Source organism: Trichosurus vulpecula, chromosome 4 (assembly GCF_011100635.1).
Source record: "Trichosurus vulpecula isolate mTriVul1 chromosome 4, mTriVul1.pri, whole genome shotgun sequence".
In the NCBI taxonomy this organism is placed as follows: Eukaryota; Metazoa; Chordata; class Mammalia; order Diprotodontia; family Phalangeridae; genus Trichosurus; species Trichosurus vulpecula.
The window spans coordinates 60653108-60668602 of record NC_050576.1 but is presented as its reverse complement, the minus strand read 5'-3'; the positions used below and the strand labels follow the sequence as shown (position 1 = coordinate 60668602).

Genomic DNA, 15495 nt, shown 5'->3' with positions numbered 1-15495 from the left:
AAAGAGTATAGTAAGTGAAAGACTGATGGCCCGGGAAAGAAACTGAGGAAATGGATGTCACAATGAGGATAAAGAACAGGACTTTGGGTTGAAAAGCATAGGGAAGGATGGAACAATAAAAGCAGATGTTTAGATAAAGGAATTTCAAAGTTCATGAACATAGACATGGGAACACTTGTGGGTGATGCTGATGAGGTCAAGAGTTGACCATCTCTTGTGTGTAGCTGAGGTGGAGTAGAGGGATAGGTCATGGGAACCAAGCAGATCAAGGACTTAGAAATTAGAGTATCTGATGGATATTGCATATGTTGAAGTCAAAGGCTAGAAACTAGGGTAGGTGGGTTTTGGTCAGTCAGTCAATCAACAAGTATTTATTAGGCTCTTATTATATGGCAGGAACTAAGCACTAGGAATGTAAAAAAAAGACAAAAATAGTCTCTGCTCTGGAGACAATATGTGAATAACTAGATACATACAAGATACATATGAAACAGACTGAACGGAATCTGAGACTGGAAGGCAATAGCCTATGGGGGACCAGGAAAGGCCTCTCGTAGGTTCAGAACTGGTAGAGAAGGGTCCAGTTAGCCAAGCCAAGGAAATAGCCAGCCTAGGAAGGATGTTTAGAGAAGATATGGCTGTGTACAGATGAGTGTGATACGGAGTTAAGGATAGGAGACTTAGCTTAGCTCAGAGTGAGAAAGGCTGAGAGAAGCCTCAAAGACGAGGCTGAGGAGGGAAAGAGTGAATGGAAGGAAGCAAGGGGAAGAAAGTAAACTGTAAAATGCCCTCTGAGGTAGGATTGGGGGCTTGGGAAGGAGGAGAATGCCATTTTTCATGGTAAGAATTTTCTTTCTTTTACTTTCTCCTCCCAACACTGTTGCTCCTCAGGCATTGCAGAAAGACAAGATGGCGGAAGCATACAGTGAGATTGGAATGAAAGGAGACGTGAGTACTACCATTATTCTCTCTCTGTTAGGGCCTGGATGGGGATTAGGCCAGGGAAATTACCAAGAAAGTACCTAAATTAAAGCCTGTCACAAATGCCCGAAATAAAAACACACATGATAGTTTTCAGGTTATCTATGCAAAGAGACTATATACATACACATATATGTATGTATATATGTACACGCATATATGTATGTATGTGTATTTATATCTGTATCATGAGTCCACTGAATTCTGCACCTGTAAGATCCAGTCACATGTTCCTAGAACCTTCCATCCCCAAGTTTTAAAAAGATACACTCTTAAATGTCTGGGTTGATTGTCTATGTACCTGGCATATAGATAGGGCAAGCCCTGTCATAGTAAATGCCACATCTGGAGAGTGCCTCTGTGTGATAAATACCTTTCCAGTCCCCGGAGAGTGGTCTCCCTCTTTGGGATTTCATGAGACAGAATTCCAGGTCAACCCAAGCACTAACCAATGAACCCTTGGGAAGCTGATATACATTGCAGTATAGAAGTAGAGGTCTGTGCACCTACCTTATCCAGAGAGGGGAGAGAGGATTCTCCCAGATGATGCCCAGGCTCTAGCCCTCAAGGATCATAGCCCACAAGAGGATCACTTGGGTGGGAAGTCTGTCTATGTCAATAATCTCTTTCTTGGTTCACTTTCACAGAACCAGCGGAGACGAGGCAAAGGAAATGATGTCCTGTACCAGGTAGGGACTGATTCTGATCATGGCCTCACTCTAGTTCACTGCCACTTTAACTGCCAAAGATGTGACACTTCCTGAGGAGGCTTCTGTTCCCAGCAACTTGGGATGGTAGAGAGTGGGGAGGGGTTGGAGTTCTAACTTACTGGATGTACCAAGTCATCACTGAGATGCTCCTTCAGCCTTCTGGGTGATCTTTGTGACTACAGAGAGTATAGATTTGTGGGAGGCTGTGGGTTGGATCACATTCACAATTTACTGGGTACCTATTATGTGCAAAGCACTCTGTGTATGTATACATACAAGCCACACAAATGCAACTTTTCAAAAGGGAATTAACAAACCAGAGAGAATCCACAGGAGGATGACCAAGATGGTAAACTAGGAAGTCTGAGAACGGTTAAAGGAACTGGGACCAATTAAACTGTAGAAGAAAAGTCTAAGTTGTCTTCAAATTTGAAGAACTGTCATGTGGAAGGATCACAATCAATCATTCAGTCAATGAGCATTTGTTAAGCTCCTACTATGTGCCTCTTTAGTACTGAGCTAAATAGCTGGGAATACAAAGATAAGCAAAGGACAGTCCCTGCCCTTGAGGAGTTCACAGTCTAATGAGAGAGACAATATGCAAACAGTTATGTACAGTCAAGATACATAAGTATAAATAGGAAATAATCAACAGAGGAAAGGCTCTAGAATTAAGAAGGGTTAGGAAAGGCTTCCTGTAGAAGATGGGATTTTAGTTGGGACTTAAAGGAAGCCAGTAAGCGAAGATGGGGAGGGAAAGCATTGGGACGGCCAGAGAGAAAATGGCCAAAGCCAAGCAAAGAGGCCAGTGTCACTGGATGAGAGAGAGAGAGAGAGAGAGAGAGAGAGAGAGCATGCATGTGTGCATGTGTGTGTGTGTAAGGTGTACAAAGACTAGGAAGTAACATTTCAAGTTGGAAAGGTCCCTAGTGGTCATCTAGTGAGTCCAAACCTTTCATTTTATAGATAAGGAAGGTAAGGCCAAGTTACTTGTCCATAGTCACCTGCCAGGGTTGCTGATGATTGGTGAGGAAGCACCCCCAGGTTTACACTGTCCCCAGTGCCAATGGGGGCAGCAGGGTAGGAAGCACCTCCATGAAACATTGGGGCAAAGTGCCAGTCTCCCTACTCTAGTTACAGCTCTGTTAACACAGGCATCGGTTCGGTCAGAGATCAGAGGATCACAGCCAGAGCTACGTGGCACAGTGGCTAGGGTTGGACTAGCAATCAGAAAGATGCGAGTTTGAATCCTGCCTTGGACACCTCCTAGGTATGTGACCCTGGACAAATTATTCATCTTTTCTCAGCCTCAGTTTCCTCATCTATAAGATGGTAATCGTAATAGCACCCGCCTCCCAGGGCTCTTGTGAAGATCAAATGAGAGAACATTCATAAAGCACTTTGAAAACCTTGAAGTGTTATGTGAATGCTTTTTATTTTTGTTATTACATATTCTATAGTATATATTATATATATATATTGCTATTAGTTAAAGCTGGAAAGAACTTGGATATTATTGTATCCAATCTTCTCTTTTTACAAATGAGGAAATGAAGGCTCAGAGAGTTTAAACAATTTGCCTTTGGTCACATAATTTAGGAAGTGTCAAAGCAGGGATTTTTTAAATCTGAATTGTCTGACTCCAAGACAACGACTGGTTCCATCACTTCCTGGCAAACAGAGGGAGAAGAAATGGAAGCAGTGTCAGATTTATATTCTTGGGCTCAAAGATCACTGCAGATGGGGACTGCAGCCATGAAATGAAAAGACGCTTGCTCCTTGGAAGGAAAGCCATGGCAAATCTGGACAGTGTATTAAAAAGCAGAGACATCCCCATGCCGACGAAGGTCCGTTATAGTCAAAGCTATGGTTTTTCCAGGGGCGATGTATGGCTGTGAGAGCCGGACGATAAGGAAAGCTGAGGGCTATAGAATTGACACTTTCAAATTGTGGAGCTGGAGAAGTCTTTTGAGGGTCCATTGGATAGCAAAGAGATCAAATCAATCAATATTTAAAGAAATTAATTTAGACTATTTGCTGGAAGGTCAAATACTGAAGCTGAAGCTTACTTTGGCCACAAAATGAGAAGACAGGACTCATTGGGAAAGACCCTGATGTTGGGGAAGATGGAAAACAGAAGGGGATGACAGAGGATGAGATGGATGGATAGTGTCATGGAAGCCACAAACATGAGCTTGGACAGACTTTGAGAGATAGTGGTGGATAGAAGGGCAGCATGCTATGTTCCATGGGGAGAGGGGTTCATGAAGAGTTGGACACAACTGAACAATAAAACAAAAGCTCCATGAATTTTATCCAAGTGGAAGGATCTTTGGATTTAAATCCTGGATAACCCTGGTCAAGTCACCACCTCTTTGGGCTTCATTTTCTTCATCTATAAAATGGGAGGGCCCAACTGTATGAAATCCGAGGTTTCTTCTAGCATTAAATCTATGAATCTATGATCTTAAAAGTCTTCTCTACCAACTGAGATCGAGCTATCTCGGCTCCATAGGCGTAGCTCCCATGTATTTATGTAGTACTTTACGGCAGAAAATGTGTTGTCTTCAAAGCATCTCTTTGAGGTAGGTGGTGCATATATGGTTATTTCCAATATACATAATTTAAGAATGGATCTCAGGGAGATCCAAGGTCGCACAGCTACTGAGTGTCAGAATCTGACTTCAAGACCCAAGTTTCTTCCCCTATATCACAACAGAGCTGCCTCTTTCTGGACAGCTTCAGACATCTGCAGACTGGTCCTCCCTTCTGTCTCTCAGAGGAGTGGGAGGAAAAGAAGGAAGAGAGAAGAGAAAAGGAAGGGAAAAAAACCCCAAGAAAATGGCAGCTTTCATAGGCAGCATTATTATAGTCAAGTGCTCAATTTATGCAACTCGCTGCGAGTGATTTTGCAAATGAGACCCAACCTCCCTGCTGGCATTTCAAACAGTCTCCAGGGGCTGCCCTCCTCCCCACCTTCTCCCCCTACCCCAAGCTGTTCCAACAGTTTCCACAAATGCTTCTAAGTATCAGAGCCCTGGGTTGCCTTCTCAGGTTTCTTTAATGTACATGTGAAACGAGTCTCCACCAAGACTGGGGATGCAGCTATGGGGAGGTGGAGAAGCCATAACAAGCCTCTGGTAGGCAGGCCCTAGGGAATCTGACCAGTGGGGAGACAGTCTCAACGCAGGGGTGGTTGAGGGCTCTCCATCACACACTGTCTCCTGGGGTCCATCTTCCTCTTGAGAGAAGCCCCAGCTGTTTCACCCAGATCCATGTGGTGCAAGAGTCACAGGACCAGGGTTGTGATCCCAGATCTGCCACTTCCTGGCTGAGTGACTGCTGGCCAGTCACTTCCCACATCTGGGGTCCAGTTTCTTCCCCTCTAAAAGGAAGGGGTTGGACAAGATGAACTCTGAGGCTCTTCCCACCTCCAGATGCCAGATTGCTAGGTCACAGATGGAAGGAGTGCTATAGCAGAGTATGGCATTGAGCTAGCTATAACTTGTCACCTTTGGGAGGGATCTGGATTGCTGGGTGGTTATTGTTCAGTTGTTTCAGTCGTGTCTGACTCTTGGTGACCCCATTTGGGATTTTCTTGGCCAAGTTTGCCAAGCTTATTTTACAGATGAGGAAACTGAGGCAAACAGGGTTAAGTGACTTGCCCAGGGTCACAGAGCTAGGAAATGTCTGAGACTGTATTTGAATTCAGGTCTTCCTGACTCCGGACCTGGTACTCTATCCACTGGTGCCCCCTAGCTGCCCCATTTAGACCAGTTCCCCTTCACCCTTATTCCAATTAGGCTTCTCTTTGACAAAGCCTGACAAGAAGAAGGCCTCTAGGCCTAAGAATCCTGTCTGGCTCAGCATCTACTGGGTGAAAAACACGGCAAGGGATGTAGGAACCTAACCAGAAAGGTCAGAGCAGAAAGGCCCCACTGCCAGAGGCTCTGCCACAGCTACTTCACGTACTGGTACTACAGACATTTGTCTATGAATAAAGCATCAGGCAGGGAGCAGATTTTGGAGCCAGGAAGACCCGCATTCAAATCTCCCCTCTGAGACTTCCTATCTGTATGACCCTGGGGCAAGTGCTAAACTCTATTTCTAAAACTATATTTTGCCAAGAAAGCGCTGGTCTGCATTGGTAGAGTGAATGTGGTCACCAGGGAGTTCCCCAGGTCAATGAAATTACAGGTTTAATCCCGTCCCTATCCTGCAATTTTACAGAATCTGGCTCGGTTCTGTTCATCTTCAGTCCTAGTGAAGCCAGACCGTTTCTCCTCCTAACTCTGTGTCCCCTCTGTGACCCATATCGGTGTTTTGTACACAGCAAGTGATTCATAAATGTTTCTGGAATTGTTTCTTTCTCACTAAGAAGACTTCCGCCGCCATCTCAGCTCAATGCTGCATAGACTCTGGTGGCTGCAGGTTGGGGAGAAAGAGATCCAGGAAATCCAGCTCTTTTCACCACCGTTCTCTGCTTTTTCTAGGGCCTCAGCCCGGCCACCAAGGACACCTATGATGCCCTCCACATGCAGCCCCTGCCTCCTCGTTAACAAGAATGTACTGCCATCGCCCGACCATCCGGACAGGTTTACAAGGACACAGCAGTTAAAACTGACCCCCACCAAGAAAAAAAAATCCCCCATTTCCCAGCAACCAAAACAGCCTCTCCTTAACCTGGCGGATGAATCTCAAGTTAATGTTTGGCTATGTCTAACTCCTCTCTTCAGTGAGCTTGCCTTTGAATCTTTCAGGGGATTTCCAGCCTCAAGGATTATGATTCTGTAGTAATAATAGTAATAGAATACATTTCTGAAAAGGTTTACCAAGCACTCTTCTCACCACCACCGTTCAGGGTTCAGGTATCATTAGCTCCTAGGTGTAGGTGGCCAATCAAGCAACGACTATGAAGTACCTAGAGAGAGCCCTGTGCTAGGAGAAGGCTCTGGAGGATTTGGTCTTAGGTCTTCTCCTGGCTCAGCCGTATCTCTAGGCCAGTCGGTTTTTCCCTGGGACTCAACGCTCATGTTTGTGCAGTGGATGGATGTCCCATTCCACAGAGGTGCTGTTAGCTTCTGCTGTGTGAAGCCTCGAGAGAGGCTGCAGGTGTTTGCTGTTGTTGGAAGAGTCGGCACCATCTTGCCACTAGGATTTATGCCCCCTTGGCTTGACTCTTGCTGTAGATTTTGCTTCTCTGCTTTGTTGCCCCCTCCTCCCCCATTTAAATTTCTGTTGCCCCCCCTCCTCCCCCATTTAAATTTTTGTGGCCCCCTCTCCTATTTTAAAGTGACTCATCTGTTGAGCTAGTGCTGGAAGTAACCTTAGAAGTCATTTAGCTGGACTCCTTCATTTTACAGAATGAAGAGAATGAGACCCAAGAGAGTGGGTGACTTGCCTGGTGTCCCCCAGCTTGTAAAGAGCTGAATCAAGACTGAGACTTGGGTCCTGTGTCTCCCAATACTCCCTGTGAAAGATCTCTGCTGGGGGTGAGGAGGGGATGGGGGGGGGGGAGGGTCAAGTGATACAGTCCATGCCAATATGTAGCAGTCTAAATAGGATGAGGGAAGTGGAGGCAGAGGGTAAAAATAGATGGGGAGTTGGGAGAAGTTATAGTAGCTTAGGCAGAATCCTACAGAACAGGAATGGGGCACGGAGGAGAAAGATTAAGACCGTTACCAAGAAGGCACTGATGGATAATCCAACACCTCATGGACTCATAAAAATTAAGTTTGATGGTGGCACAGCTCTGGAGGAAAAAATAGAAGAGGGACCAACTGGAACTAATGTAAATGTCATACATGGGTAATCTGACATTTGGCCTTCTGGTTTTTATTTATACTTGTTTGCTGAATCCATGTGATTTTTTCCCCAAATAAATGCTTCAATGAAAATGCTGTTTTACGTTAAAAATAATAAAAAGGTCATTTCAGCAGTCATAGAGGCATGGATGACTTAGTCACTGACAAATGAGCATGCTGTTGTGGGGGTGGGGAGGGACTGCCCTTGGGCAATTCCAGGATTTCCATCTGGGCGTTTGAGGATTGCTTGGAAAGATCCCAACATCCTCAGTCCCTCAGATGGAGCCTGGCATGGTTCTGCCACGTGTGTCAAGGAGGAGAGCTTGGTCTCTGGCTCTTTGAAAACTCAAGAGGGTCATCTGTGCATATATAGCTGACAATGAAGGGCGAAAAGAACTGTGAGGGGCCCAGCGAGGATCAAGAAATTAAAATCCAGAAAGCTCAAAAGATAAGGAGCTTCAAATACTGTATCCTCTTGAAAGCTCATAATATAAAGTTTGGTTGTTTTTTTTAAACTCCCAGGGTACTGGAGGTACGGGGGCTTGGATGGAAGTGAGACTCGACCATTTCTATTCAACAATAGGGACCAGGCCTGACAACCCCCACAACCAGGGGCTACTGTGGGGGAAACTCTGTGCTCTGTGTGGTCCTCGGAGAACTGGTTACCTCTTTTCCCTGGCCCTTCTCTTTTTCTTTGGGGAGGAGGAGCTCTGTGTTAGTCTAGAAGTGTAATCTATGTGAATTTATTCATTTAGGCTCAGCTCCTATCCAATGGGAAAAAACTCCCCTTCCTGCTGGGTTTCACTCACTTCCATCTTACAATGGAGTCTACTGCATAAGCATCATCATCGTCATCATCATCGTTAACATTTAGTTAGCAATAGTTAACAATAGTTAACATTTAGTTAACAACAACATTATCTCAACATATATTCTCTTAACAACCCTGGAAGGAAGGTGCGGTTATTCTCCCCTTTTAACAGATAAGGAGACTGAGGCAGACAAGTTAAATGACCTGCCCAGGGTCACACAGCTGGTGTCTGGGGCTGGATTTGAGTTTAGTTCTTCCTGGCTGCTTGTCCAATGCTCTACGTCCACTGTACCACTTAGTGCCTTCTAAATAAAATTAAATAAAAGAGAAATATGGTTCTGCACCAAGTGCAGTTGCCCTTCACAGGAAGTCTTAATCGTGTGAGCTTTTGGGTGGTTAGCGAGAGCCTGCAGGCACAGACGTTAAAAGCCAGAGCAGGAGTTTTGAGTCCTTATTTTTGTGACGAGAAGGCTGGCATCCCCTTTGCCTGGCTAAGTGATTACATGTTTATGGAAGCTGGTGAAAATCCCCTGCACTGTAGAAGTTCACTCCCCATGGCCCCTTCCTCTGATTGGCTGGTGCTTCCCAACCTCATCTGAAGGAGTGTGCACAGGCCAGCCATGTGTTGAGGCCTCCTCAGACTTTCTCTACCATGCCACAGAAGCCCCTTCACCTTGGAGGTCCATTCCATACCTGGATTTCTTACACAGGAAGTATTTTCTGTCCCTGTGGATCCCTTCTCTGATTGGGTAATTCCTCCCAGAGCCGCCATTTCAATTAATTAGTTTATTTTAAGGAAATTGCCCAGGCCAACCATCTTGTGAGTCCTCTCCAGCCTTCTCTCTTGCCTATCCGGATTTCTCCACCACATTCTGCTATGAGCATCTTCCCCCTCACCACCCTTTGCCTTTTGTTCCTTTTATGTGTTGTCTTCCCCATCAGATTTTATTTGTATTCCCAGCACTACTGACTTTAGGGCAGGCTTCATGGAGGTTGGCATCTGACAAAGACTCCAAGAGGCTGAGAAGGAAGTGTGCTTTAGGCAAGGGGAATACCTTCTGTGAAATGAAGTGTAAGAGAAATGATTATTACTAACCAGTGATTTGAGGAGATCCAGAGTTCTCCCCCTTTTTAAAGTCCTTATTTCAAGACAGCCTCTGAAGGACAGGACGGACTACAGCCAATAGTATTAATATTCTCCTCAATCTAGGTGTTGCTGCCTCATCCAACCTTTCAAAGAATTTAATCTAAGGTGAAACTCCTGGTCATTGTGTTCTGCTCAGGCTTGGGTGCGGGATATAGATCCTGGGGATGATTTGGGAGCCCCTCATTAGACTAAGCCTGCCTCTCATTATAATATTCATTCTCTCTAATCAATCGGAGTTGATTGCCACCCTTATAAACACCCATTCTTCCAAGGGCACGTAAACTGTAAGCCCGCTGCCATGATCCGGCTTTGGTATTTGAGGGTGTCACTGACCCATTTTATTGGCACCATGCTAGTATTATTAGTAAAATGATTAATTACCTAGAAACTGTCTCTCAAACTTTTCAAATGTCACATGGGCCAGGAGATAGCGTGGTCAGGTTGATAAACAGCCAGTAGTCCAATTTGAGAGGAAGTGTTCACAAAGGGGAGTAGGGAGTAAAATGTGTACTTCCTGACTTGTTCCTCACCACAGCCCTGGGAGGTAGGCATTCTGATTATTCCCATTTCAGAGATGATTAAATGGAGGCTTAATTCTTGGTTCTCTTCTTACCTGTCTGATGGATTGTAATCATTTTTTTCTCCATCCACAAGGGCAGGCTGTCTTGGATTGACTCCCTTTCTTTCTTCAGCTTCAATTGATAGAATTACCATCTCTTTCCCAATGACTCCCAAATCGTATGTGCACACGCACGCATGCATGCACACACTACAGTAGCACAGTGAATAGAGCGCTGTGCCTGGAGTCAGAAAGACCAGACTCATACTAGCAGTGTGACCTTGGACAAGTCACTTAACTCCACCTGCATAAATCTGGAGAATGAAATAGCAAACCACCCTGGTATCTTTGCCAAGAAAACCCCAAACGGGGTCAACTGATTAAAGACAAAGCAAAAGACAGTGAAAGGAAGTTAAGTGCTGTGGGTAATTAATGAGAGGATAGGAAGGAACTGTGGGATGGAAATTGCAGTAAGAACATAATAAGGAGCGAGGAAAATAGAGGAGATTATGAGAAGGAAAGGAAATGTTTCAGGAGTTCAAAATCATTGAGGTGGTAGTTATGGGTGATGGTGAAATCTAGGGCATAACCATTCCCACGTGACTGAGAAGTCAGGAAGTAGGTTGTGGAAATTCAGAAGGCTGCTGAATTGGGAGGCCAAGGTGGTAGAAGGGTGGTTTCTGTGCATCCTGGGCACAGGTAAGGGTGGAGAAAGAGACCGGGCTAGACAGGCAAAGAACTAGAGGGATCTCAAATTGAACTGGGTCATTACAGTTAGAATACATGAAGCTGGTCCAATAGGGAGCAGTTGGTTAGTGACAGAAGAGGAGAGGCTGGTGAGTGATGTTCACAGAGGGAAATAGCATGGTGGCCAGGGGACAAAAAAAAGGAGCAACCAGCATTGAAGGAAGCTAGGAAATGTCTTCTAGACAAGTTTTAATCAGTAAATCATTCAATCAAAAAGCATTTATTAAGTACTTAGTTCACAGCCAGAGGCAGAAGAGGAAGCCTGGGAAAAGTCAGATTTTTAGCAACTACTTGCAGAAGTAGCTGTCTTGAAAGAAGCCAGAGATGGAGGTGAGATGGGAGAATGTGGAGGGGGTGGCCAATGCATAGGAATCGAGACGGGAGATGGGAGGCCGATGTAGCAGATTGTTGAGCGCGTGGGAGAATGAAGTGTGACAACAATGGAAAGTTATGGAGACCCTTAAATGACAAAGAGAGGACATGATATTGGACCTAGGAGGTGATGGGGAACCACTGGAGTTGACTAAGTAGGGAGGTGATATAGTCAGACTAATCCCTCTGGTGGCTGAGTAGAAGATGGAGTGGGGAGAAACTCGAGAGGTGATGAAAGCCTGAACTAGACTAGTGGCTTTATGAGTTGAGGGAAGACCACGAGAGATGCTGTGAAGGCGGGAAACACAGAACTTGGCAACTGAATGTGGGCCCAGTAAGAGCTAGGAGTTGTGGATAAGGGAGTGGTTGCCAGCCCGGCGGATTGGGGAGGGCGATGGAGAGGAGGAGGGTTTTGGGGGAAAGGTAATGAGTCTTGTGCAGGACGTGTGGAGCATATCCAGTCTGAGACGTCCCTGAAGATGAAAATAAGTGTGAAAAGAAACTCTAGTATAGGGGGGAGGGGTATTGTTAATGGTACAATGGCTTGAATTTAGATTAAGACTTGAGTACTGTTTTGTAGATATCATTTGTTCTTTTCATTACAGTAAGTTTTATGAGATTAGTGATGTTACTATGCCCATTTCACAGATGAGAAAGTTAAAATTCAGAATGGGTTGCTCAGGGTTCCGCAGCTAGTGTCTAAGGCAGGATAGGAGAACAGAGGTGGAAAAGGTTGGGCTGGAGAGAGAAAAGATGATAGCAGAGGGGACAGACACTCTCTGAATCATAGGGACGAGGAGCAGGAGGTCCTAATGTCATTGCATTAGTTTCCTAGCCAGGGACTTGGGTAGCAGGTATTTGGTATTTGGGGTTGTCATGGAAGGGTCCTTTGATGATGGAGGGGTAAGTATCCCCAAACATTGAGGATCGGATAGGATTTGGTGGAGAATTTAGGTCTGAGATCTGAGTTAGTAAATAGCTAGTGCAGGTCTCCACGGACCAGTGTGAACTCCCATAGGATCAGCTCAGCAGGGATACCCAAGTAGATAACTCACCTGTGGAGGTCCATGGCAGGCTTGGTGTTAAAAATTTAATTCTGTTAAGATTTGACCTTCCTTCTCAATTTACCAACCGAATAACATGTCAGATGGGAAAGAGAACAACTTGAAGATCAGTTATGTCCCCCCTATTAAAGAATAAGGTATTGAATTCTACACTCAGACTTCTGATAGAATTTCTCTGAGAGTACTGAACATTCAGCACATGGTACTGGAGGTGGCATTGAATTCAGAAGAGTTACCTCCAATCTCCAACCTTCTGAGTAAAATAGAGATGGAAACATGGGAACTTCGAAGAGTTCTCTTGGAGGGATCCTCTCTTGGAGGTTCAGTTGAGGTCCTGTGTTTGATCAGAAAAGGCTCCCCAGATCTAAAAGAGACTGCCACTCAGCTTGGTGGCTCACTTATCTCATCAATAGCCTGGTAAAGGAATATGGCAGCCTTGACCATCCAATCCATCTGATGGAGGTCACTATGTGGTGGAAGAAGATTCAGTGCGGATGCACAGTTAAAGAAGACAGTGATGATCTCTGGTGCTCCTTGGACTCTGGAGATAATGCTGTAGAAGAAATACCCTTCCTCCTACTCCCTTTCTCATATTACCATAAAGTTTCAAAAATACTGACAAAAAGAAAAACCTTCAAAGAACTCGTACAATGTTAAAACACTTGGAAAATGGTTTAATGATGTTTACAACAGAAATGAACTGTACAGTTACAGTAAGTTTTATATATATAAAAAATTACAGCAGACAAATGCATCTACACAAAATCTACCATTTCATTCTGATTCACTGTCATCTACACAATCTCTCCAAGCCTACAGTCCCCTGCAGGCAGCCCCTGTGGTTGGAGGGTGAAAGGAGGAGGGATGTGAAGGGTACTTTGAAAGAGAAAGCACCACCAGTATTCCCCACCACCTCCCAGCCTCAGGAGACATCAGCTAATTTCCTAAACATCAGGCCTTGTGTGTTTCAGGTTTTCAAAACCAAGAAAGCTGTGTTTCATACAGGTACAGATAACAAGACCTAAGTCTCTAAGTATTTAGCTGATTCTCTTAAAAGTACTTCTGTCAGAGGGAGAAGTGGCTGACCAGGCAGTCTAGGAAAGGGGGCTATACAATAGCCCCCTAGATTGTAAATTTACCTAAGGAGAAATGTAAGAGGACTCCCAATAAACCAAATGGAAATTGTCATTGCCTTGTTAAAGCTATTGGACAATTTGGGAAGGAATCATTTACACTGCATCTCAGGTTCCACAAAGAGGAACACAAACTCACATTTTAAAAGTAAAGTACATAAAAACAAAAAACTCTGGGGGGTAAGGGCACTTACGGCTCCTTGAGACCCTCCATTTATAACAGTGGAAAAACACCCCTGAATCAATCTTTGTTTAAAAAAGAAGAAAAAAGAAAACGTTTTTAGAAAAACAAGGTCGCTGTCTCTTTAAAATAAACTTAAAAAAATCCCAACTGGGAACAGCAATCAGTGAAAATGTAATCCAAATCGACAGTCTGGTGGAAGTTCATTACTGAATATTATGTACATTTATACTTTTTAATTTTCTTTTTTATTATGAACACCTAGGCAGTGAAAACTGTTATGTTAATACATACATAGACACACCCAAAACATACAAAAATACTATTATTTCAAACTACTAAGAATAGGACAGTTCAGTTACTTCCATGCTATGACTTTAAGAGCATTACACTGAAACAAACAAGAATTTTAAACGACAATTTTTTTTAATATCCCAGAAATATACCAAAATATACATCTAAGCTTTGGAATTACTGAGGTTAGACTAATGCAAGTGCTGGGTAGTCGTACTTCATACACAAGTCTAAGGTTCTGCAGGAAAGAAATTATCTTTGGTATCTGCATCAGGCGAATATTATTAACATTTGGATTTTGCTTTGGGATAGAGCTTGTATGACCCTAGAACCAAACACCCCCCAACCCCCAATCAACTGAGATTAAAAAGATCCATGTAAAAAGTTCCTTCATTTGCAACCCCACCCCCACCCCCCAAAGTTAAAAAGTCACAGGCATCTACCTAGCACGAAAGGTTGAGAAATACAATGCATAGTTGCACAGTAGGGCTGCAAAAAGGAGAGGGGGGGAGAAAAAAACCAAAGAAACAAGAAGCTCTGATCATCTTTCATTGTGATTTCTCACAAACAGGGCAGCTGCTTTCAAGCAGTTGCAGTAAAGAAATTAAAACACACAACCAAACGAACCCTCAGCAGAGCAGCCGGGCCCTGCCCCGGTGCTCTGGCCTCTCCACCATGCTGTGCATCGGCCCCCCCGGTGACTGCCCACATCCCCCAGTGCCTCCCCAGGTGTCTGTGGCTGAAACCTGGCTGTTGTAGGACAGATTCTGTCGGGTCTTTTCTATTTTTGAAAGCTGGGAGCAGCACATTCCCCTCAAGAGTAGAAAGCTGGCTTTCTAACAACTCTGCCCTGGAACACTGCTGAACGACCTTAGCCTGTGGGAAGGATTTGTTGTTCTGAGCCAGCGAGGAGTCCCTCTGCCTTCCTCCCACCCAGCTCCCTCAAATGCCAGACCGCATCCCAGATCGGAACAGTGCTGAAGACTCTCCTTTTCTTTGGTTTGTTTGTTTTGAGTTTATACAATCATTAAGAAATCTTTGGTTTTGGCTGGAAATTTTTAAAAGAACAAAACAAAACAAAGAAACCACCCTCCCCTGGCTTATAGCAGCAGTATCACGACCTGGCAAAGCTTTTCTCTCAAACGTGGGGGAGGGGGGGACGTACATTCAAAGAAAAGGTGAAAGGACCAAGGACGCAGCTTCTAGGCCGCCTGTTTGATAGAAGATTGTCAAATAATAAGAAGAACAATAATATTAACAATAATAATAAAAATTAAATATTTGGATTTTTTGGTCATGTCAAAGAAAAAAAAAGTGGAATGCGTATGCAGCAGTCAGCTGGGAGGAGTCTTTGACGTCCTTTCTTGGACCCCTGAGGCCTCCCAGGGAAGGGGATAGCCCCCATCCCAACAGGGAAAAGGCATTGTATCCTTTATGCAGGACCGGCAGGATGGAAGAGCTGGGGCAGTGGTGGAGATATAGAAGGCTCATCAGCCCTTTATAGTGGGGTGGGAGGGGAGTGGATGGTAAAGGCCGACACGGGGCTGAGAAGACCCCTAAGAACCAAAGGAAGTAGTACGAGATTGCAATTTGCCCTCAGTTTGCAGTAGCTTTGAAGCAGCGACATTTGGAGGCTTCGGGGGTCCCAGCCCAGGCTGTGGGTGACATGATGCTACAGGCCAGAGTTCAGCA

General features: G+C 44.6%; 1 protein-coding gene across 2 annotated transcripts in view; it reads left to right on the top strand.

The window, feature by feature from the left end:
- The window catches only part of CD247 (CD247 molecule), a 99735-nt gene extending 92103 nt beyond the window's left edge, over positions 1-7632 (top strand). For both annotated transcript variants that reach the window (XM_036756382.1, XM_036756383.1), the window contains exons 6-8: positions 892-948; positions 1629-1670; positions 6185-7632. In XM_036756382.1, the coding sequence (XP_036612277.1) occupies positions 892-948; positions 1629-1670; positions 6185-6250 (165 nt within the window). In that variant the 3' untranslated portion in view covers positions 6251-7632. The remainder of the gene's footprint in view (positions 1-891; positions 949-1628; positions 1671-6184) is intronic.
- The last annotated feature ends 7863 nt before the right edge of the window (positions 7633-15495 follow it).